The following is a 25,886-nucleotide window of genomic DNA, read 5'->3' on the forward strand; positions in this document are numbered from 1 at the left end:
ATTGGATTGCAGCATTCCTTCAAATCAATGTATGAATTTTTAACAAGTCTGTAAAACAATGATTAGGAATAGGAAACCAAGCCAAAAAACCATACACAGACAGCTGTTTCGGGGTGTTTGCCCTTCATTAGTGTACAGTAGGTTTCTGGCTGGGCTAGTGAGAGGCCTGTGACGTGGGTCAAGAGGGCTGTAGTCTTGACCCTCATCAGAATGAATGGAGCGTTGGCCGAGCATGCACAGTCAATGCTCCATTCATTTCAGTGGGGCTGACGGAAATAGCCAGAGTGGCATCCGCTTAGGTATCTCCGTGGTCCCGTTGAAGGTGAATGGCGTGCTAGTGTGCTTTCGTGACCAGTGCTCCAATCAGTCTCCTCACTATGGGACGTGCAGTAACCCCACAGTGAAGAGAACGGGGGACATATGATACCCGTTCTAGAGATTGGCAGGCATCTAAGTGGCGAGACCCCTACCGATCAGCAAGTTATTCCCTATCCTGTGGTTAAGGTTTAACTTGTAATTGTGGTACAACTCCTTTAAGTGATCAGTACTTCAGATCCACATTTGCTTCTTATGTCTCAACAGACTTAATAAGCTAAATAAAACATATTCTGAATCCGTATTGAAGCATTGATGAAACTTTAATATCATGAATTGAGTGGAAATTTTACACTGAAGATGTGATAAAGACATAATGAAGGGAAGAAAACTCAATTTTGCATTTGCAAGTCAATAGAGTTAGAAATCAAAATCACATTTCTGCCTTCCTTTACTCTTGAGTGATCTTTATTCTATGTCTTTGAAAGCGTCTTTTATTTGCTGAAAGAGCTTTTCTACTTCCTCTTGAAGTTCTTTGCCATCAGAGAATTTACTTCTTAAGGTATCAAGATGAGGCTGAGCATGTTCCTTGATCTTCTCCACATTCTTCTCTACATCATGCTTCAGCTCCTTCATATCTTTCTGTAATTCACCTTGTAAATCCTTGCGATATCTCTCATATTCTTTATGGACTTCATCCGCATAGGGTTGCAGTTTGACACGCAGGTTATCTATCTCAGCACGTAGTGCGTCCCGACCCTTTGCTGCAACATTTTCCGCATTTTCAAAGAAACTTATGGCTTGCTTACTTAATCCAGAAAGAAAGTCGGATACAACTGGCACTGTTTCCTTTACCATGTTCTTAATATGTGTTTCTAAAGCATCATCAAACTCCTTCAAAGCAGGGACTACATGCTTCTTGAATACTGGGAAATTCTCGTCCAGCTTTTCATCGACTTTCTTATAAACCTCATCATAGTAACCTTCTACAGCTTTCTCAAGTTTTTTAGCATTTTTTCTTGCAGCTTCCAACTTCTCTTTAATCTGATATCTGGAAATGAAAAATATTAATCAATTAATTCATCAATATTAGAAATGAGGAAATCACCAATTAAGATGACTGGTGGAAAAAATACAGTGGGCCCTAGAAAACTGTTGTTGCTCAGAATAAGAAGAAAAAACTGCACTACATACAAAACACATGCGGGTTCACTGGCTGGATGCAGTTACATGCATCCCTTCCTTTGAAACTCTACAACAAAGTCCAAACAAAAGAGAGAAAAAAAATTGCATGGCACTCCGCCATAGTTAGGACCATAGTCGGGACGCCCTGTTAGGCACAGATGCCCGATCCTTTGCCTTAGCCATGATTGTTCCTGTGCTTTTACAAATCGTCGCTAGTGAATGGAGGTGGAGCGGCCCGGGGATTGTTCGGGCCACCCGCCTCCATTCACAGTAAACAGGCAGTTGTTCATAGATGAATGACTGTCTGTTTATACGGGCAGATCTGTCATTCAGTTTTTAAGCATGAAGAAACTGAATAACCAGCGAGTTATTGTTTGCCGTTCAATCAGTGCCTGCTTTTACACTGAATGACAATCATTTCCGCTGATCGTGGGAACTTGAACAATATATCTGCCCATGTAAAAGAGGCCTAAGAGTAAAAAATACTTTTGTTCCACCATATCAGTTTTGTATGGCAGACGTAGAGATGGGAAGCAAGTACGCAAGACAGGTTGATAAGGCAACAGGCATGGCCCCCTACAGCGTGTTGCCCCACACTTTTTTATAGCTTTTGCTATTTTATGGTTCTTTATTTTGGGGTTTTATGGGTTTTTTTATGCTTTTTAGCATGCATTAATTTTATATATTTACCTACCAATCAATCATCATCAACATTTGAAAGATTTCATTGTATACAATGGAGTATACATATTACCCCTCTTGCGCCAGAATTCTAACATCAAAAAGTCGCAATTTTAGCACAAGTGAAAAGTAATGTCTTTTGGGGGGTATATGCTGGGCCCCAGCACTTTTAAAAACTGTGAGGGGTGTAACACTAGGACACATGGCCACGTACTGCCTGTCAGATGAACTATAGTTTACAAAGGAAACCGGTGTAAATTATAGTTGAAACCTACAGCAACTTGTAGCATAAAGTTAATTCTAAAATCTTGTTATTTGTATAGCGCCAACTTATTCCGCAGCGCTTTCAGGCAATCATAAAGGATACAGAACTACAGTGCAGGAAAAAAAAAAACCTGGGACCTTATTTTATACTAATTTTTAAGCGACAAATCACGTTCATCTTTACATTGATTTTCCCGACCATTAAGGGAAATTTCTTACTGCTCTGCAATCTTTCCATAATCCAGGCTCTTCACAACATCGGAAACGATTCCAATCGTATCATGCATAAAAGTTTCTATTTTTTTGTCAACTGTTTGCTCTTCTTGAGGTTCATCTTGTTGCCAAAGGTAGTTTGCCTGTGCCCCTGCAAGACAAAAAGCGTGTCACAATGAAGTTGGCCAGGTGTAAAGGTGGCCGGAAAAGGTATATTTATGGCACTATGTGATTATCAGAAATGCTTGGTATCTTAGAAGAAGATGAGATATTGGATGATGATGGTGGTTTCTGATTGTTAGTGTCCGTGTCATCTGTACAAAATGTCCTATAGGGAATGTGCAATATGAAAAAGAAGCCAGCTGTAGACAATATTTTGCTATACAAATAACATGTATGCAGCCATATCCGTATGTAGCATCAATGGAGGTGATGAAATGAGTTACCTATTGAAGAATTATTAAATTCAAGCCATCATATCCATTGCATGTTTCCCTACTAGCAGCTCTTGGGCAAAGGCTTTAAATTGTAGGCACATGCTATTGGTAGGTTAATATTAATATTATTAATAATAAATTGTGATTTCAACCACTGCTAGCAAAACGTAAAGGCAATTGAACACTTTTTTCAGCATTGCGTTTACATTTAAAGATAAAAGCAATTTGCAATTGGTTCTTGTTAAAGAAAAATTCCTCTATTTGGCTTCTACACTTTGGATGTAATACAATAGAATACATGGCGCTCAATCTCGCTCTGTCCGCAGTCATCCCTGTCTGTAGCGCCTCTCCTGAAAGTTAATCTAAACTCAAATACTATTTGATTTATTTGTACTTTATTAGCATTTTTAGATTTGAGCTTAGATTTACAAAAGCGATTGGGGCTATGAAGACAGTATAGGATTAAGCACCTTGCATTGTATTCTATCACATGCAAACTGTAGAAGCCAAGCAGAGAAAAACTTTTATTATAAAGAAAAACAATTGCAAATCTCTTTAATTTGTAAAGGTACATTCAATGCAAAAAAAATGTTCAGATGTGTCCATAGCTTTTAGTGGGGATGCCTCGTGGAGTCACCCCTTGTTCATATACTCTTTTAGGGCACATAGTTTTTATAGAAGGGTCCCCTACTTAGGGAAATAGAGGATTTGACCATTTATTTAAATAACCATATAATGCAACATGTCCCATGCTGATCACCAGGAGGTAGAGAAGCTAGAACCATTGAGATCAGCTGATTGCTGTGCCATCTTCCAATTACATATGGGTTACCTTGATAAGTAGTGATGAGCAAACTTTTGAAAAGTTTGTCCAGTTCACTGAACTTTTTCAAAAAGTTTGGTTTGGTCTGAACTAGTTCAAACCGAACTAGAACTTCACCCAAACCCCTTTACAGTGTTATACGGGGCTTTTATGGTTCATAGGGCGCATTGCACTAAATTTTTCATCTGAACTCAGCACGAGTTAATTGAAAATCACGTAGGAAAGTGTTGCATTACCATGGTTTAGCCCGTGATCTATGTTCAAATCTAGGTTTATTCTGATCCCCAAGTTTTGGCTGTTCAAACTATTTGAAGTTAGTTTAGCAGCCGAAATGCGAGATGGCAAACTCAGCTGAAAGCCTGAGAAGATTTTCCTGGGTGGTGAAATTACACCAACATTTGCTGCTGGTAGCGGACATATTTTTATTAGCACTATGTATGCTGGGAAGATCACTTGACTACAGTAACCAATCACTGTGTGCGATACATTTCTTCTAGGATCAACCTTTGATCACAGATCAAATTAACTTCATTTTATAAATCTTATATCAGAAGGTGTTGTTGCAACACTTATTCCTTAAACCAAGTTCAACAGCTAATCGCTATCTAACTAAACCTGGATCAACAGCATGGTTGGTGCAACCAGCCCACAGACTGTATTTCAGTGTTCAGGGCTAGTGTTGAGTAAACCTAACCAGTAGAACGCTGTTTTGAGTAGAATTTTGCTAAAAGCTTGGTTCAGGTTTGTGTTAAACTGAGCAATTAGCAAAGTTTGACCTGAAACAGAGTTCTACTGGTTTGGTTTGCTCAACACTATTAATGAGACAAAGTATGTAATCTATAGCAATTAGAGATGAGCGAGCATGCTCGTTTAAGGCAGATACTTGAGTGAGCATCGGTCTACTCGAGTAACTGATTACTTGTCCGAGCAAATGCGGGGGGCGGTGGGCGGGAGAGTGAGATGTCTCTTTTTTTCTCTCCCCCGCTCACCCCCCTGCCCCGCCACACCTCCCCCCCCCCCCCCCCCCCGCATTTGCTCGGATGAGCAATCAGTTACTGGAGAAGACTGATGCTCGCTCGAGTATCTGCCTTACATGAGCGTGCTTGCTCATCTCTAATAGCAATGTTAATAAAAGTGTATTCATATCTTTTTGGAAAAGCTGAATGGAGAGATCAGGGTTCCTAGTCGGCAATGGTCAAAAAATTCTACAACCCACATCTGTTTAATACCGTAGTGTTTGCCACAACTCAACAAGCCCTCCTATAAAGCAAGCTATGGGTACAACTACTGAAACGCCGGGGGATCAGCTGTTCGGAATGATGGGCAATACAGCCAATCCTCACATTTCTACTGTGGAGGATACTGCAAGTAAAATGTAGCATTACATGACATCTAGTCAAGCTGACCATACAAGATCAGACATTTGGATGGAGGTTGTTGAGTTGGACAATTCCTTTAACAATATTGATTCTTCTTAACATCAAATACAAGCTGGTTTTATGACCTGCGTAGAGTAAGATGGCTGTACAAATACAATAATGCTAGTCAATAGTTACATAAGACGATACAAAGGTGAAGGATAAGTGTGCCCCAGTAAAATTAGTCATACAACTGTCCAAAGAGTCATCATACCTGTGAGGAGCAGGGCTACAGATAGTAGCAAAGCTTTCATGCTTAGGCAGACCCTTCGATACGCCAATTAAGCAACCTGTAATAGATGTATAAAGATGATATAACTCACAGGTACTAAAACTAAATAGTATCAGGAGATTTATTTACTTTTCTAACACACATAAGTAGTTTGTCATCTTATCATATTCTTTATTGCTTTACTAGCAATAGGTTTGTTAGCAAATTAACCCTTGGTTAGGATCTATTAGTACACTAATAAAGTTTCTCATTAGGGTGCGATTACATTATAGCTAGCGTGCAGCAGATTTTGTCTCAGATTTTAGTGTGGATCTGCGGCACATTTCACCCTTTCAATTAAATTAAATCAAATGATTGAAATGTGCTGCAGATCGGCACCAAAATCCACAGCAAATCAACATGTTAACACACCCTTAGGCTTTATTCCCTTGAGTGCATATATGCTGCGTTTTTACGCCCGGGCGCATATATGGTACCCATATGAAGCATTGATTTCCAATGTAGCAGTTCACATGGGCGAATATGTGGCACGTAAATATGCCGGCAGCACAAAAAAAAGAACATGTATGCGGCCGGCACATATACGCTCAGCCAAAACATAGTTCTGCAACTGTGTTTTGGCTAATATACGCCGACGGGTCCTATAGACTCCCATGGGAGCTGGGAAAGAGGAGGGAGGGGAAGGCATTTTTGCAGCATCCAACGCTGTAAAAAGCTTACTAGTGCCTCTATATAGGCACTGGAAGGCATCCCAAGGATTTTGGCAGAGAGAGAGTTTTCCAGGGTGCAGCGTATTTTTTCCGCTAAAAACGCTGATTGTGATCGCGGAAAAAAGCCCATTTAGGTGCTTATATGGAGTAAAAACATCAAAACGCTGTCACTGTATATGCGCCCGTGGGAAAGAGCCCTTAGGGTAAGTGCACATGGGTTGGAATTAATATAAATCCACAAACAATATAAGCAAGTCCCCAGAAAAATCCACAACTTTTCTTCACATGTAATTTAACCCTTATGTTGAGTAATTTCAGTTTTAACATATGCAAATCTCTACACTGTGGGAAATAAACTACATATTCAGCTAAAGAGGTAACTTACAGTTTTGCGAACATCCAAGATGCAGTGTGAGCGGTCGTTGCTCAGTGACTGGCATATATAGTGATTCTATGACTGATGGGCACCTATCCAATCAGATTACTTAGACACGTTTAATACAAAGTTCAAAAATACCAATAGCACAGTACACGAGTGCAGAGTGAAGATTAAGAGGAGGGAGCAGGAGCAAAATCCATGAGATAAGGGGAGGATTCCACCTCAGGTAGTGGAGTGGTATCATCTTGAGATTCTTGACACATACACAGTCTACTTCTGCATTTCTTTAATGTAAAGTTTTGGGCTTATTTTTTTTCTTTTGTGTTCACCATGTGGGATAAATGTGTTCATCTTGGATTATGGATGCAATAATACTAAATATGTATTTTTTACAATTTTATTCTTTTACAATAGTTTTTTAAATAAGAAATTCAGCTTGCATTTATTTTCTACGTCTCAGTTGGGGACTTGAACATGCAAACTTCTGATCGATCATATAATACGTGGCCATAATTCCATTCCCTGTATATTCATAGCCACAGCAGGACTGTAGACCATTGTTGGGCCTCTGGCTGCCAAGACGACCTTTCACCTCTCCGGTGATTTGCTCATTATGGGTGACTGATACAGTGACAAAGAGAATCCTCCTTTGTCAGTCTCTTAGATGCTGCAATCACAATTGACCATGACATCTGAGGGATTAAATGGCCAAGATCCAAAAAGAGAAACCCTGTTTCCCCAGATCCACATTAAAGACCTTTCACCCAGCCAATCAGCAACCAGTATTGATTAGGGGCAAACACACAGAAACAGCCTTTCTGCAGATGATTTTATTTTCCTTCTTTTGAAGAATTTGGCTCGGCTTATATCCCTAGTCATGTTGCAAGGCCTGATAAAAGGCCTGTCGGACATTGATTTATAGCAAGTCACCTTCCATGTGGAGGTACTTTTCCATCCACTATTTTCAAAGTGTGGAAGTCAGGGGCATCACTAGCATTCGAGATCCAGGGCATATACCTCAGACCTCCAGCCAAGTGCCATGAAACCCATGTGAGTGCCGCACTCAACTGCAGGATGCTGATACAGTTGCTAACAATGGAAGACCAATCACTGAAGCCACACATGTGCATAAAAAAATACTACACCTACCTAAACCCTAAGTAGCACAGCATCTTCTTTCTTGCAGGTTAAAACAAAAACAGAGTATAATACCAAACAATTAGTTTCTTAACCCCTTAGTGACCAGCCCATTGCCTTTTACGTCCTGCCCAAGTGGGCTTTATTCTCTGAGGACGTAAAAACATGTGTCCTGCAAAGAATAAAGCCACGTGGGCTCTGGACGTCACAGCTCCATGCGGTCGGTGCCCGCAGGTAGCCGACAGCATGGAGCTGTCATCCTGGGCTGCGGGCAGTCCCCCCCAGCAATGCAATCGGCGCTATCCAATGGATAGCGCCGATCGCATAAAAGTTGAAAACAGTTTTTAAAACGTTAAAGATTCAGCTTCCCTCATGGATCAGATCCATGGGGGCAGCTGAGATTACTCACCCCCGGCCGCCACACTGCTCCCCGCTGTCCTGGTCCTCCGGGCCTCGAAGCCGGCCTTCTGCGCATGCACGCCAGGCGGCATTACGTCAGTCGCATGCACAGAAGGCCCGGGAAATTTAAAATCTTCTGGCTCCCGGCTCCTGTAGGTAGCCGGGAGGCAGGAGATGTCAGCGGAGACAGTGGTGAGTGGTCCCCGGTACCGCGATCGCTGTTATCCAATGGATAACGGCGATCGCGGAAAAGTGAAGAAAAGTGTAAAAAAAAAGAAAAGTTTCACCTCCCCTCATGGATCGGATCCATGAAGGAAGGTGAAAAATCCTCACCCCCCCCTTCCTCCATGTCCTCCGGCCGGTCTCGGGACAAACCGCTGGCTTCTGTGCATGTGCAGATGTGGCGAGCATGTGCAGAAGGCCGGCGAGCCCGGCAAATTTAAAATCTCCCTGCACCCAGCTGTCACAGATAGCCAAGTGCAGGGAGATATGACTGGGGACCGCTGTATGCGGTTCCCAGTCACATGATCACCGTTATCCATCAGATAACGGTGATCATATAAAGTTAAACAGTAAAAAAAAAAAAGTTAAAGTTTCATCTACCCTTACGGGGGACTTGTGATCCGATCTTTTACGACCCTAGCAATGCCCCCGTTGGAGATGAAACCAACCACAAAAATTGCCGTGTGATTAGGTACCAAACTAGGCTGCATACTTGAGGAGTTAAAGAGTTGCTATTATTATGCTAATAGAAAATGCCTACATTTAGCATAAATTAATTTAGCAGTTGAAGCTCCATTCGTCATATTCACATATTCATTTTTCAGAATCCCGTGTTCCATGGTGTAAAAATTCTGGCTGCCTCTAGATGGCGCTTGGTGAAAAAAGATTTCTGCTGGTCCCATAAAACTGCAATTCACAGTTCAGCGATGTCCCGGGAGATAAGATTATTTGTAAGGGTTATAAAATGCAACATCTGTCTGTTTGTTCATTTACAACATGGAGAACCGCTGGTCTGATTTTCATGCAGTTTTCCTTATCATGTTCAATTCAATTAAAAGGGTGAAATGTGCTGCAGATCTGCATCAGAATCCACAACAAAATCTACTCCAAATTAGCTGTGTGTGAACGCACTCTTAGAGACAATGTCACGTGACTCAACAGGTCCTCAAGGAATAAGGCCTTATGTCCACGGGCGGGTCGGATTCTGTGGGCGGAAGCCCCCAGCGGAATCCCACCCTGCCCGTGGCAAGAGAACATTATAGATCTTCTGCGTGGGTGTGCGGGTCTTCCGTCTTCTCCTCTGTGGATGTGACTGGGCGCGTCGCAGACAGGTGCAACGGGACGGACTTCACATCTTTTCAGTTGGAGCACAAGTCAGGAATCAGTGAGTGTTTGGAGTGCCCATTAGGTTCAGGTTGAGAGGGTTCTACGAACAAGAGACTGTCCATTTGCTCTCTTTTAAGAATCCACCGTCAGATAACTGAGACTGACGGCAATTGTGTTGATGGAATGGAGTGTTAACAAGGTGGTTGGCAACTCTAATGGGAAAAAGGGTCCAGATCCGTTGTTACCTAAGACTGTTGCAGCTTGTAAAGAGAAAACCAATGTTATCCATGTTAAGTAAACCATGTACCTCCGTTTCAACCAATGAATGGATTATTGACTCTTTATTTGATTCGGTTATTTCACAACTCTAAGAGGAACTGGCATCATGTGAACACTCTAAATTAAGCGGTTACCACGATTTCTGTTATTTTACCACTGTGCGCTACCATGCTGTGCCATGCCCAAATACTCCAGGGAGGGATGGTAGAGCTGCCGTTGACAAAACCATCTTAATCCCCGCTGTCTCCTCCAGAAGGCCTCCGCTCGGCTGCCATAACTGCAGAGCGTGGAAGAGATCAGAAGTGACCACCCCTATGTTAACTCTGCCAGCATTCTGTTGTCATTTCAGGAATCATTCACTAGAAACCGCTTTTTTATACTTAAAAATATTGTGTTGCATTTTTTAGTCCATACCACTGGAGGCTGCTATTTACACTTAAACTTGCTCTTAACCAAGATGGCCAATAGTAACTCTTACAGAAGTCATCTTGCTTCCTGTTTGGGGCTACTTAAAGGGGTATTTTGTAGAGGGGGCATTTTGTCCAGTTTTCACCCACTTCCCAGGGATCCCCCACCAATTCCTAAAAATGGGGGTTTCTATTTCCCCCCTTCTGCTCACTGTTGGATCGCTGTTCCGACTGTTGGCATGGCACATTAAATTGATCACTGGCTACTCATGTGCACTGCCGCTCCATTCATGTCAATGGGGCTGACAGAAATAGCGAGTGCTATAGCCAAGTATACTCACTGCACTACATACAGATATTAGACAAGGGGCATCTCTGCCATCCTACATGTCCATATAATAAACTGACCAGTTTATGTATTTATATAGATGCATAGGCTGGCTGAGATAACATTGAGGTGTACTGGAAGGCAACCCAGTGTCTTCCCTGATAGGCAGGGTACCGAGAGGCTCCCCTGGGCAGAAACAGCCAAAGGAAAAGGCCAAGCAGCAGAATACTTTTCGCCACAGATTGCTTTCCACAAGGAACCTTCTTAGGGATGAGGTCAGACGAAAAGCACGCTGACATTCAGTTTTACTACAAATCGATAATTTTCTAATTGACTGTTAATATACACATGGTTTTTTCGCCATTCCCGCAAAACCACATTGACATTAAAAATCAAGTTAAAAACCGTGGCTTTGCAATAAAAATGCACATCAATGTACTTTTTGGCCATGATTTGGCCATTACTTATGACCTCACTCTTCACGGAATATGCTATTAATGCCAACTTGCATTAATAACGCTGTGACCAATCAGATGCAGCACCCAGCCATTCAGGGGTTGCCTTCATCCCGCTCGGCAGCAGCGCCACCCCCATTGAAAGCAATGTGATAGCATCGCGCTCCTCTGCCACTGCAGGGAGTCCTATCATCACTGAACACTGTGACAGTGCTGTCAGTGTTCAGTGATGTGGGGACCTTCGTGGAGCAGCTGCCCGTTCACACGTTTTCCGCGTATGTGAGGAGTGCATTTTTTTCGCGCACATAGGCGCACAAAAAAACAGGCTTCTCTGACCAAGGCCTTAATCTAAAATGCACAGAAGCGTCCACCTTCTATTGCTTTCCATGACTCTCTTCCATTTTTCTTCACCTGCACAGCGGCCACAGCACAGAGTTTACATGTCCCTCAGTTTCTGCTGGCCTTCCCCGCCTCTCTGGGCCTCCCTTCCATCATTTTAGGTATTTCTGGCCACTCTTCAGCATGAGGAGATGGCTGCCTCCAGCCTCCACCATTTCAATGACTGTCTTATACTGTTTTTCTTGCTGCGTCACACCTCACTTTATATATGTCAACATGGCGCCTGCTTAGCACCTAGAACGCCCTCCTCTGGGGACTAGGCTTAGCCTCTTACATTGTTGCTTACATGAGGCCAGATCTTCTGGGTGGTGACACCAGTCCCATCAATGCCCACGTCACAGAGAAAATGGAGCCTCGGTTTTCTGGCACGCACTTACGGCACCTGACACCCTCTCCTCCTGCCCACATCACAGGCAGGGGGCAAAGCACCTGGCAGAGTAATTTGGCTGCTTGTCACCTCCTTACACTCAGAATACTGGTAGAGTATTGATATAGGTTATTTGCTTAAAGGACAATTACAGTTAAGTAAGATAAAGTGTTTAAAGGATAATTGCTTAAAGGGGTCCTGTCATTAAAAAAAAAAATTCTATAATTCTATACTTACCTATTCCTCCCCCGTCAGTCTAGTTTTCTGATCTTCACCTCCCCTATCTTCTCCTGTCTCCTGCAGTCCAGGGAAGGGGGTCACTTCACCTTCAGCTGCCTGATTCTTCTGCTTCCTGTGAGGTTACGTACATTCACAGGCAGTCTTCTTCCTGCTGGCCATTGTAAGTGACTCATGTTGCTCATGTGAGCTGTCTCTGCAATAGATCAGCATTCCTTCTTAGGCAGTGAACTCCACCGCGCAAGACCGTGACCTTCACTGACCCGGCCGGAAGGAATGTGAGGAATACCGGCTTCATAACAAGATGGCCAGCGTGCGGTGAGGTGACCTGGGACACTGCAGAAGCTTGACGGGAAAGTATAGAATTTTTATTTTATGACAAAGCCCCTTTAAGTTAACTTTTTTTGTTCTGAGTTGGAAAGTAAATAGTGAAATGTAAATGTTAAACTACTGTGCCCTCCTATGGAGAGAAGTCGAACTTTATTGTTATGCAGAGTCAAGGTATTTAACCCTTTTGTGGAGGGCTGAAATGTAATTAATATTTTTTCTATTTAGTCAAAGTTTATGTGGCTGCATTGAACTGCTTCTACCTCCATCCTCAGAGAGTTAAAATGTGTTTGTGGTGATGGACTATAAGATGCACCAAAATAACAACATACACCAAAATGTATGCTAAACCTTGACACGCTAGAACTAGGCATGCTCCATAAACACTTGTCGATTGGCTGAGGCTGAGATATAAAAAGACAATTCCTGCTGCACCACAGGGAGAGCTCAGGGTGCTACCAGCTGAGCAGGAGGTGCTGCCAGGGAGCTGCTGGAGACTGCAGGGAGTGGCAGTGAAGAGGACAGGACACAAAAGAAGAGGAGGATGCTGATAGAGAGCAAGCACAAGGAAGATAAAGGAGAGTTGAGCTAAGCTGAGCACCAAGCAGTAAGGAGGGCATGGAGAACCTTTCCCCGAGCGGGCGAAGGAGGATTCTGTGGCTCTCAGTGGGGAGGACCTGACCAAAATTGACCAGGACACAAACAGAGGAGACTGGAAAGTTTGTCTGCAACGATTTGTAAGTGAGGTAGGTCTCAGAAAAGCAGCTAAGTCTGCACACAGTGGAGAGGATTAAAAGGTCAACTGCATATTCATTACTATTGTATCATTGGACATTTCTACATTTCCTTTGCTTTAAATAAATATTGTATATTTTAGAGACTCCTTCTGCTGCATCGTATCCTCACTCGTGCATCACAAAACCTCACCAATAGAAATAGCTCACTGTGGCAAGTTGGGGTTACTTGCCCGGGATCTCCTGCTTACTTTAGCCTGCCCAGGGGTGGCAGCATCACAATGATATCCAGCATTTATTTAAGCATAGCAGGGTTTTCAGCATACATACAGTCCAGCATGTCATATACAACTTCACACTGTTCTCAGTCACAGTGCACACAGCAACGCAAACCGCTTCCTTCAGCGGTTCAGGAAGGTGAATTCGCCTCAACAGGCGATGACCGAGGGCCGACTACCCCTTGTCCGCTCCGTGTTTCCGGGTCCCTCACAGACCAGCATCAGGTCTACATAGACCTCAGGCCCCAAAGGACTGAAGCTCCACAGCTTCAAGGACCCTGAGTTTGTGAGGGAGGGGAAATTTAAACTGTGTAGCCGCACCCTTGCAGGTGCAGGCTAACTAAATAAAACACAGTGACTGTGCTCAGAGGCCCTCTACAGGCCATTCTTGCTACTGCACTGTCACATCAATCACACGGCAGTATGTCACCCATGTATTATGCATGTATTTTTCACACACGTAATATGCAGTGCTTAAAGCCCATTCTTTCTATTGGGTTACTAATTATCTACTTAGGTCCCAATTCAGTCTTAGAGCTCCTTCAGATGACGGTTCGCCCATATATGCTCACAGCAGCGTATTTGCGCGTAAATGATGTTTCAAGTGCATAGCAGATATGAAAGACTCTGGGAGCGATTAAGCTGCAGTTCTCTGCAGGGGCACAGGTCCGCATCCTGCAGCGAGAATTCTTGCAGGGGGATTCAACCCAGCCGTCTGCAGGCGGCCGAAAACAGAATAAGGGCTTTTACCCACTAGCGTTTACCACTGGGTAAAAGCCCTTATTCTGTTTTCGGTAAGTCTAGTGTTGGGTAAAAAATGCTTTCCCTTTATTAAACAATCTAGACAGACATGGAGGAACAGGAAGCATGTGCCTGTGTATTGGAATCACTGGGTTCTATTCTCTGTGTTTGGCGTGCACAGATTTTGCATTTGCAAATGCAACAGGCCAGACCTAGGAGGGGTTTACCATCGAGGGAAATTAAGATGGTAGTCACGGTGTCTCTGCTGCTCCTCCTGACAAGGTGGTATAGGTGGTCTGGACCAGAGGTGTAACTTGAAGCTCCCCAGCCCCGATGCAAAAGTTGTAACGGAGCCCCCAACAATAATGCTTTACTCATAGTACTAGGTTCCCTATATGGAGAAGAGAGGCCTTATGGGCCCCCTAAGACTCCTGGGCCCCAGTGCAACCGCATCCCCTATAGTTACGCCACTGGTCTGGACGTGATACTGCACAGTGGCAAAATTCATCAGTTGTCACTGCATGCTGCCCGCGGGGTCGGGCAGGGTAAGACAGTGAGACAGTGATACCCCAATGGGATGCTACCCGTGGAGTCGGGTAGAGGAAGATGTTGTTGTGCCGTGATGCCAGTCCGTGTACGGGTAGGGACTAGAGATGAGCAAGTATACTCGCTAAGGGCAATTGCTCGAGCGAGCATTGACCTTAGCGAGTACCTGCCCACTCAGGAGCAAAGATTCGGCTGCCGGCGGCGGGCAGGGAGCTGCGGGGGAAAGCGGGGAGGAACAGAAGGGAGATCTCCCTCTCCCCCCTGCTGACTGCCGCAACTCACCTGTCACTCACGCCGGCATCCGAACCTTCTCTGCCGAGCGGGCAGATACTCGCTAAGGACAATGCTTGATCGAGCAATTGTCCTTAGCGATTATGCTCGCTCATCTCTAGTAGGGACTCATTCCGAACAAAATTGTAATTATACAACCTCTGTCCTGCCTGGAATGCTTAGTGTGGAACCTCAGATGTTGATGATGGAATAGATGGTGGGAAGTGACTCCAGGAGTCGGGTCATACAGTAAACCAAAACTGTTTATTCTTCAAGAGCACTTGAGAGATAAACTTAACTTGTTGCTTACACTTCACATGTAGAAACGGTTACAGCTACAGGCATTAAGTAATTCTCCACATCCTCAGGGGCTTGATACAGGGAAATACATGTACCCTCTGTGAGCTGCCTTTAATCTCTGTTCCCTGGCTGGGCCTGACTCTGATCGACTTGCTTTCCTTTCTGCTTGGTGCCTAGGAATGGCTGACTTAGATCTCGTTCTATTCTCCTCTTCTCTCTCTCCTCTGTTACTAAAACATTCTTGCTCTTGAATACTCACACTTTAGATGTTCAATTTCCCACCGTACAGGTTTTCTCCCCGGTCTCTTTCACAGGCTTCCCTGGACTGGGGAGGAACAAGACTGGCTCAGACTAATTAACTCCACCCACTCTCTACCCTTTATACTGCCAAATTAGCTCTACCTGTGACAAGGATCTAAACTACTAATATGAGGCCCTCTAGCCTGACTAAACACTCCATTGACTGTTGCTAGGAGACCTGTATATACCAGGGTCTGGAAAATATTGCCAGAACACACATTGCAATGGAGAAATACGAACAATAACATCATAACTTTTTACACTTATTAAACATCACATTAAGACCTGACTAAGGCTGTAGTCTGCATAGAAAATGCTGGAGTACCCAACTCTGGGTAGATAGGCAGATTGGGGCCTATCCACACAACATTGAGTTGCATGAGCCCCTGTTAAAAGTAAATCCAGGGAAAGTGAAAAAGGGCCCATGTCTAAACTAACTTCACTGGCTGCATAACATTCTTCTGGAGAACACCCTCAGATAACTGTGGGAATCCTGTTTGAGTAACCTTTGAATGCAAAGAGAATGAGAGAGCGTTGAGGTTTAAACTGAAATGTGTTATACTGAAACTTGGAGCAACGTTATTCTAAATGCAAAGCAATACCTCTGCCATTACTACTGAACTTTACAGTTCACTTTGAACGTTACCAAAAAGCTAAAGTAAACTGAGTACCTCCAGTTTGTAAATCAAAGCTACCAGGACTCATGTCATTTATTTCTTCATTAACTCTTAGAGACAAAGTACCGTTGATAATTGCTAATTGTAGTAAACCTTTTGCCACTGTGTGCAATCGAGCCAGGCCCTTTGTTACCATTGTAGGGAGTGATCGCAGAGCCACCCATGATATCCATCTAGTTTACCCGTGGTCTCCCCCACTTTGGCACGTCTCCGCTCAGACTCCATATATCGCTTTGGCAGCACAAAACGGAATCTTTCAAAATTTCTCCATAAAATCACGATGAAAGATTTATTGCAGTAAATCCACTGGTTACAGATACATGATAAGCAACGTTTCAGGGTTAGTTAGCTTGATAAAGACCGCATCAGGATTCCCTTTTGTGCTGCTTTCCATGTGAACTTTTGTGTACTTTGCCGAGGAGGATCTTGGGAAGTCCGGATCCATGAGTGAAAGTGTACACATCGCATTGCTCCCCCTGCTATTGGATTCCAGGTGTGCTGCTGACCTACTGTTTTGTTTGTGGTCTAACTCTATGGACTTCAGCTAGCGGGCACTCGCCGGGAGCCTTGAACTGACGTTACACCTTGAAGTTGGAACACGGGTTATCACACTGTGTTTGCCTACACTGAGGCTGATGCACAACATATTTTATTTGGTATATATTCTGAGGGTTCTTTCCTTGCAACACCCAATTGCCATGTCATACAAGTGAGGTATGAAACATGCAGTAAGAAACTGATCTCTCTTCGCTTGCATGCAATAACTTTAAAGGAATATTATTCTGTGGCCCGTATTCCCATGGGGCTTAGACCCCACGTGAGACCTACTGTTTTGCCTAATAATGTGGACTTTTGCAATACATTTATCAGTATTTCAAATAAGTACGCCTTTGATTTGATTCTCCTTAACCTCGAATTTCTGCATATCGAGATATCTGAACAGACAAAAGTAGTTGGCGACTTGAAGAAGTAACTGCGTGTTCTATTGACAGAAGAAGATTTCGTAGGCTATACTAAGATGCTTGATATTTCCTTGAAGAGATTTAGAGAAGAGATTGAGACGACAAAAAAGCCTAAGTGGCATCTGGATGCTGAAGACTATAAGAACGGACATATTTAAAATTGGCAACCGGGTGGTCATGGATTCCTGCCCCCCAAAAAGGGACCACTCCCACATTGACAAAGATATAATCGGCACCGGAGGACCAGTGCTCAACGTTATTTGCCATCTGCACTATCCAACTCCACGGATCAGTCCACACATGGCACCATGTCGGAACGGGATGGGCCTTTTATAGATAGACGTCCCCCAATGGCCATGAGAGACAAGCCTATCACCGGGGTAAGCTACAAAGGGGAGGCAGAAAACATGGGAGGTCGCACAAGAGGAGGTCTGAGTGTCCAGACAAGATCTGGGACACGCAAGAAGAATCAACAATAAGTAATGACTCCCTTGTTGTCAACATCTCCCCCAAAACCTTGACTGATTTACAAATAAAGGCTCTTTTAAGAGGCCTCTTGTACTGCTAGGTTCCAATAACTGGTTTTCTCTTGATCTTGCTTGTTGGAGATTCATCAGAAATCTCAAATTAAGGGCACATTTTTCCACTGTCTCTAATGCTGCTGTGCCGGTTGCTGCGCAGTCCAACCCCCGTGAGGGCTTTGCCCCGAGGGATGTTGGACTGCACAGCAAAAGTTCGTGTGTTTCATCTGGTAATTTTCCTGCCATAGACACCTTTGAAAAACTGATACAGAGTGACATCTCGAAGTTGAAAATTCCTTTCTCAATTGCAGGATTCTGCTTTATATGAGCCTTTGAGTGTTGACCCTACACTTAAACATCAAGCAGAATTATGGAATGTTTTGAATGATGCCGTTACCTCAGGCATTATTGACATGAAATTACGAGATTATCTGTACCCTAAATTTACTAGGGTGCCGATTTTGTACTCTTTTTCCCAAGAAACATAGGGTCCTCTCCCACCCCCCCTGGACATCCTGTTGTCTCGGGAAGAGATTTGCTATTCAGTAGCTCATCCAAATTTTTAGACAGGATACTGAGGGATTTTGTCACACAAGCGAAATCTCACATTAAAAATACTACAGGTTTTTTGTTAAAGATTAGAAATTTCTCGGTCATGGAGGGGTGCCTGCTGGGTTCATTCAATGTGGTCTCTCTTTATACAAATATTGAACATCATAGAGGGCTACAGGCCACTAGAGACTACCTCATTGAATCTAAGCTGACTAATTCAAGCATTGAGTTTCCTCTTGCTCATCTAGAGAATGCTCTACGTAAAAGCATTTTTTTGTATGATGACGCATTTTACCAACAAAGGCGTGGCACTTCAATAGGGAGCAATGTGGCCCCCACGTATGCCAACCTTTTTATGACTCGAGTGGAGGAGATGGATGTTTCTACCTGCCCATCCTGGACCAAGGTCCAGGTTTGGTGGAGGTATATAGATTATATCTTCTTCATCTGGACAGGAACTGAGAGCGAACTCTTGGAATTCCATCATGAGTTTAATGGCATTTTTGAAGAACTAAAATTTACTGTCACTTATTTGCCATCAGGTCTAATTTTTGGATGTGCGTATTACGGTTTTTGGAGGTTTGTTGACAACCGACCTGTTTACCAAATCAACTGATCAGAATAATCTCCTCAGGTATGACAGTTGCCATACAATTAGTATGTTAAATTTTGCTCCCCTGGAGCCAATTGCTCAAGGTGAGGAGAATTGCTGATGATTCATATCTTGACTATCGATTGAACCAAATGTGCAGTAAGTTCTTACAAAGAGGGTACCCAGGATCTTTGATGGATAATCTCCACTCAAGGATACGCACCGTGTCACATGTCCCTACCCTTAGTAGTCTAGTCCGGCAAGACCAAGACAAGTGATTGCCGTTTGAATCGGTGCATGGACCATTAAGTGGCCGGGTATCATCTATTCTGAGAAAACATTAGTCCATCCTTCACAAGTGCTATCCAGAAATAGAGACGTTCAAAGCTCCACCTATGATGTGCTACCATCGGGGTCCTAATATCAAGGACAAGTTGGTACGTACTGGTAGAAGTATTAAGTGTGCCAGTGAGAGCCGCACATTTATTCCGGTCAAGCGGAGAGTTTGCTATCCCCTGTCTGGGATGTGCGAGTTGTGAAAACCTTGTCAAAGGGAAATTCTTCTCACATTCCAGTACAGGCCAAAAATTTAATATTCGTGGTATGTGCGCCTGCTCATCCTCTTTTGTTTTTTATGCGATCAGTTGCCTGTGCAGCTTGTTATGTTGGTGAGACCCCCACTGAAATAAGAAAGCGTATATCTAAACATAAGAGCACCATCCGGACCGGTAACACTGAGGTTCCTGTGGCTAAGCACTTTGTTGCAATGGGCCATTCCATTACCCCGCTAAGATATCGCTAATAGTTGGGGTCTCACGTTCGCTATGAGGAGGGGACAGAGAGGGCAAGTTAAAATATCTCGAAATTGATGTGGCTTTTTAGGCTGGATACTCTCCAGCCAAGAGGATTGAATATTGGATATAATCCAGTACCATTTTTTTTTAATGCATTTCTATGCTTTAAAAAAAAAAAAAAGACATATTTTGTTCTGTCCTTGTCTTCTAATATGTATTTTTTCTGTGTTTTTTTTTTTTTTTTTCTTTCAGTTGACTGCGGAAAAGGCATCTGCGTGTGGATTTAGTATACTATCAAGATGGATGCGATACTCTTCTTATGCTGTCACTTTTTCCTGCTTTGATCCGTACCTGTGGTTCTTCAGGACCTTATAGTTTCCAGGATATATCTAGAATAAAAGATTTTTTTAAAGCCAGAAGTCATTTCATGTGTGATCAATCATTATCTATAGTCTATCTAGATGTTGTTTATGAGTGATGTTGACCCTTAAGCTCGATTTTGTAAAAGAGATTGTGAACGAACATTATCAACATTCCTCTAGGTTTTCTTAAAATTTAATTTTTTATACAACTTCTGTTGAATGAGCTATATTACTTTTTATTGGCCTTATATGGTCTATGTTTTGGCCCCGAGCAATACACCACCTGTCTAGATTAAACTAGGCTGTGGATTTCTCCCTATGGCCTTTTTATCCCTGGTTTATGATGTTACATGACTCCGCTATGAATGATTCATGCATGCGCTACTTTGCCCAGCTAGGGTGCTTAGCGCAGGCATTATGCATTATGGGAATTCCCAGTTAGGCACTTAATGCATGCGCTCTCTGATAGGAAATCTCTGGCCAGATATTGGTGACGTTCTGGCCGTGTCCACGCGGTTAGTCTCGCGAGACTTGGGTGCTGAGAGTTATCGCTGGCACATGCGCACACTGGATTTGTTGATCCTCCTACTGAGGGATCCATTGCGCCTGTGCAGCTTTAAGGCTCCAGCGTGCTAATAAATTGCTGGGACTGCAGGATTATGATGACTTTATATGGAACGGACAGCACTAGATGATCCTGTGTAGCTTACACCTGATGCCTCTTCTTAACAGCCAATTGCTAGAAGGTGCGGTGGAGGTGTGTTATTTTGTCAATGTCTGATTGGTCAGATTTGTATATATATATATATATATATATCTGTGTATGTGTCAGTTTTAGTTAGCTTGATAAAGACCGCATCGGCGGTCGAAACGTCGCTTATGTATCTGTAACCAGTGGATTTACTGCAATAAAGCTTTCATATGATTTTATGGAGAACTTTTGAAGGATTCCCTTTTGTGCTGCTTTCCATGTGAACTTTTGTGTACTTTGCAGTGGAGGATTTTGGGAAGGCCGGATCGTTGTGTGAAAGCATGCACCTCGCATTGCTCCCCCTGCTATTGGATTTCAGGTGTCCTGCTGACCTACTGTTTTGTTTGTGGTCTAACATATCACTTTGGTATCATGAACAGGAAAAACTGCCTCTGTGACCGCATGCAAAGGACTGAGTGAAGCCAATCACCAGGCAATCAGCAAGCACTTGCTGCTGCTCCAGTAGTTGCCCCAGATCCGGTGCTTGCTGCTCCTCCAGTAGTTGCCCCAGATCTCGTGCTTGCCACTGCTCCAGTTGCCACAGCGTCTGCAGATGCCGTTCTGATAGCCCCTAGTGCATCTGGGTTCGCGCCATTAACCATGCCGTACTGTTTAGGTGCTCCATGGCTGATGAAGTATAGCGGAGAAAAGCATATGTTAAGAGATTTTAAAGGAAAAATGGGAGCTGTGTGTAGACTGTATCCGTTAGCAGTAGAACAAAAAGTAAAGATTCTAATGAGACAGTTGGAAGGAGCTGCATCTAGAGAGGTTAAAACTTGGCCACGAGAACATAAAAAGACTATAGAATATTTTTGATGTGCATACAATGTCTGAAATTAAGAAAAGTCATCAAGAGAATACATTTTGGGCTTTAAATGGGCGCCACCTGGGAAGAAGGACCGTACCCCAGGTGGACAAGGAATAGGTCCAAAACCCCTTAACAGGATTTCTAAATATGTCAGCCCACATCCCGAGGTAATATTCTATGTGGACGGCATGCCTTTGCCTGCATTATTGGACAGAGGGTCGCAAGTGACCACTATACATAAAATAGATTTTGAAAAATATTGGTCGCCAGATGTATTGAGCTCCTCACCCAAACAGTTACTTAACGCTGCAGCCAACAATGGACTACCTGTACCTATAGTCAGGTATTGGGAACCCACAGTCATTGCAGGAAAAGCTGAGCTGCATAAACAAGGCATTCTAATTGTGGATGTGCCCCTATTATCATGCTTGGTATGAATATCCTCAGCAACTGCTACACAGAAATGTTAGAAACCTTACAGCATACCATGCCAACAGCATCGCAGGCTCAACGGCCTGTGCTGAAGACCGCTATGAAAGCATTGTCAGCACTTCAGAGATTTGCCAACTCGAAGGGCCATGTGGGAAGGGCCCGTGTTAAAGACATAAGAACTGCAATAGTCCCACCTGAGTCTTAATTTATATTGTGGTGCCAGACGCGGCCAGGTCTGGAAGGATGAGAGTATGAGGCCTTAGTGGAGCCCATACATGTAGATGGACACCCTTTCTTAATAACTGCTAGAAGCATAGTCACAGTCACTGATAGGAGAGTCCCGATCCGTCTGATAAACATAGGAAGTGTCCCTATCCAGCTAAAAAAATATACTGCCGTAGCTCAAGTGTCCTTACTGTCACCAGAAGATGTGTTGGATTGTGAAGAAAATAGTATATAGCAGGGGGCGAAGAAAATCAATTTAGATCCTTGCAGTTCACAGTCCTGGGTCAATGACCTTCACGTAGGAGATACCCAGACTTCAGCAACATGTTGCACGCCTTCAATTTGGGTTGCGGAAGAGAAACAAGCTGCCTTTAGCAAACATAACTTAGACTTTGGCAGAGTAAAAGGCATGCTTTGCTGGCTCTACCTCCCCTCCTCTTCCCTTGGCTGTTGGGGTCCCCCAGGGCTCAGTCCTCGGCCCCTCCTCTTCTCCATGTACACAGCCCCCATTGGACAGGCCATCAGGAGATTTGGTTTCCAGTACCATCTCTATGCTGATGATACCCAGCTATACACCTCCTCCCGGGACATCCCAGCAACTTTCCTCCAGAACGCCACCAACTGTCTATCTGCTGCCTCTAACACTATGTCCTCTCTCTACCTAAAACTGAACCTCTCAAAAACTGACCTTCTCCTGTTTACGCCCTCCACTAACCAACCTCATCCTGACATCTCCATCTCACTGTGTAGCACCACCATAACTCCCAGACAGCATGCCCAGTGCCTTGGAGTCATATTCAACTCTGATCTTTTCTTCACCCCCTACATCTAATCTCTGGCCCGAATATGTCAGCTGCACCTCAAGAACATCGCAAGAATCCGCCCTTTTCTCACCGTTGACATGATAAAAACGTTCACTGTTGCCCTCATCCACTCTCGGCTCGATTATTGCTCGCTGCTGATCGGCCTCCCCTGCTCCATACTCTACCCCCTCCAATCCATCCTGAATGCAGCAGCCAGGCTCATCTTCCTGTCCATCCGCTACTCGGATGCCTCTGCCCTGTGCCAGTCACTGCACTGGCTGCCCGTCAAATACAGAATACAATTTAAACCCACTACCCTCATCCACAAAGCTCTCCACAGCACTGCGCCGTCCTACATTGCTTCCCTCATCTCAATTCACCACCCAGCCCGCACCCTCCGGTCTGCTAACAAAATCAGACTAATTGCCCCTCTAATTCGAACCTCTCATTACCGCCTCCAAGACTTCTCCAGAGCAGCCCGGTCCTCTGGAAAGCGCTACCAAAAATAACCGGGCAATCACGGACACACTAAACTTCAGGCGTGCTCTAAAAATGCACCTCTTCAGGGAGCCATACCATATCTCCGAAACCAAACCCCTCTGAACTCCACCTGATAACATGCTCCCTGTCCTATCGACTGCAGCTCCTGCTAGCTGAAACAACCGATATCTGCAGACATGCCGACTCCGCCACTATATGGCCTGACCATTGTCTGTGTGTATAGCATTCCTCACTCTGCACCTCGCCTTACTGTGCACATCTCCAGCCCCATTACCTTCTGTATCACCCCATTATCTGTAGTATGTAAGCTCGTTGGAGCAGGACCCTCACCCCTACTGTTTCCATCAATTGATTACTTCATGTAACCGTGGTCTTGTGTTATTTCCCCTGTATTGTAAGTGCTGCATAATATGTTGGCGCTATATAAATAGAGATTATTATCTCAGTCACAATACCCACTACAGGCCATGCCCCAAATAAAAGAGAAGTACCGTCCTATACCCCTTCGACCTATCAATAGAACTCAAGAGCTTTAAGTCAGTCTTGCTGTACCTAGATGACGACATTGTATATCCAAAGACCGATGAAGATCACTTGCAGCACTTGAGAGAAGCCACATTGTTAGTGCAGATGGAGTGTATCCTGACCCTGACAAGACTGATGCAGTCAAAAATTGGCCCACTCCCAAAATGCTCAAAGACAGCAAAAGTTTTCTAGGATTTGTAGGCTATTACCGGCGCTTCATACCTAATTTCGCACATGTAGCCACCCTTCTGCAAGAAGTCCTGAGGGAACACTCAAAAGAGTCACATTAAAGGCCTTTACTAATTAATTGGGAAAATGAGCAAGAGAAAGCATTCCAGACCCTCAAAGGAAAACTAGTTACTCGTCCTATTCTAGCATACCCAGATTATACTCTCCCCTTCAATTTGTACACAGACGCTAGTTTTAAAGGGCTAGGCACAGTACTTAGTCAGGTCCAAGAAGGCAAAGAGTGAGTAGTTGCCTATGCTAGTCGCTCACTGAAGGTATTAGAAAGAAGTGATCAGAATTATAGCTCTTTTAGGCTAGAATTGCTTGTGTTAGTTTGGGCTGTAACAAAAAAGTCCAAGGATTACTTAGCAGCTGCAATATTCACTGCTTATACAGATAATAATCTAGTGGCTCATCTAAATTCCGCAAAACCAGGAGCATTAGAGCAGAGATGGCTCTCCAGACTTCAACTTCAACGTCAAATACAGAGCTGGAAAAACCAACATAAATGCTGATGCTCTCTCTAGGTTACCCAAAGCAATAGACTACTCCCTGAGGAAGACCAGTGGAAAGAAATAGAAATGCCCATCAAGTTCATCAAGCTCAACAATGTTGTTATACCTCAGTAAATGACTCTAATCCTCCAAGTGATTCCACTGATACTTTTCAAAGATGGCTCCCATTACAGCAAGATAGCAGAACATTTGGTGAACTACAAGAGTATTTGTTATCTGTAACTATACCCAAAGGTATGCCTCCAAGTCTTCTGATCCAGAACTACAACGTCTGTGGAGACAAAGAAAGAGACTATTTCTAAAAAAGAGTCTCATCATAAGGAGTTCCACTGATCCTTTATCTAGCAACAGTGTTCATCAGATTCTAATTCCCCGCCGAGATGCAATTCAAATACTGTTAGCATACCATGATCAGTCAGGTCATTTTGGAGTGCATAAAACTGAAGCTACCATAAGACAGAGATTCTACTAGATTGGAATGCACAATGACATTGAAAAGTTGTGTCAGGAGTGCACTGTGTGTGAGACCCACAGAAGAGCTAAAAATGACCAAAAGGCCACTCTTCATCCAATTGTTGCTAATAGGCCTCTTGACTAGAGATGAGCGAGTATACTCGCTAAACGCAATTGCTCGAGCGAGCATTGCCTTTAGCGAGTACCTGCCCGCTCGAGACAGAAGGTTCGGGTGCCGGCAGCGGGGGAGTGGTGTGTAGCGGCAGTCAGCAGGAGGGAGCAGGGGAGAGAGAGGGAGAGAGAGATCTCCCCTCCGTTCCGCTCTGTTCTCCCCCGCAGCTCCCTACCCGCCGCCGGCACCCAAACCTTCTGTCTCGAGCGGGCAGGTACTCGCTAAAGGCAATGCTCGCTCGAGGAATTGCCTTTAGCGAGTATACTCGCTCATCTCTACTCTTGAACTTTTGGCTATTGATCATCTTAAAATAGAGACTATCTCCTCTGGATACAATTATGTACTCACCAGAATTGATCATTACACTAAATTCACTATAGCTGTTCCAGTAAAAGACTTAATTGCAAAAACCACTGAAGCTATTGTTTGGAAACCATTCATTCTCAATGAAATACTATCTGACAGAGGTTCTACATTCGAGTACCAACTATTTCAGGAACTACGTGACATGTACCATTGCAAA

General features: G+C 43.8%; 1 protein-coding gene across 1 annotated transcript; it reads right to left on the minus strand.

Annotated features, from left to right (window-relative positions):
• Window positions 1–631: 631 nt before the first annotated feature.
• On the minus strand, window positions 632–6,722 carry LOC136631348 (apolipoprotein A-I-like). Its single transcript, XM_066605609.1, has 4 exons — window positions 6,664–6,722; window positions 5,551–5,626; window positions 2,665–2,809; window positions 632–1,366 (listed from the first exon to the last, which is right to left on the minus strand). Exons 2-4 carry the CDS (start codon window positions 5,588–5,590, stop codon window positions 784–786), a joined length of 768 nt encoding a protein of 255 aa, XP_066461706.1. The 5' UTR covers window positions 5,591–5,626; window positions 6,664–6,722; the 3' UTR covers window positions 632–783.
• Window positions 6,723–25,886: the final 19,164 nt, after the last annotated feature.

The sequence above is a fragment of the Eleutherodactylus coqui genome, chromosome 6 (assembly GCF_035609145.1).
Source record: "Eleutherodactylus coqui strain aEleCoq1 chromosome 6, aEleCoq1.hap1, whole genome shotgun sequence".
In the NCBI taxonomy this organism is placed as follows: domain Eukaryota; kingdom Metazoa; phylum Chordata; class Amphibia; order Anura; family Eleutherodactylidae; genus Eleutherodactylus; species Eleutherodactylus coqui.

What these genes read in the sequence shown, in the direction of transcription:
- LOC136631348 (XM_066605609.1), bottom strand. Translation starts at nt 5,590, where the DNA reads ATGAAAGCTTTGCTACTATCTGTAGCCCTGCTCCTCACAG. An exon ending in TGTAGCCCTGCTCCTCACAG is followed by an intron (nt 2,810 to 5,550) that starts GTATGATGACTC and finishes TTTGTCTTGCAG; the next exon opens with GGGCACAGGCAAACTACCTT. An exon ending in TATGGAAAGATTGCAGAGCA is followed by an intron (nt 1,367 to 2,664) that starts GTAAGAAATTTC and finishes TTTCATTTCCAG; the next exon opens with ATATCAGATTAAAGAGAAGT.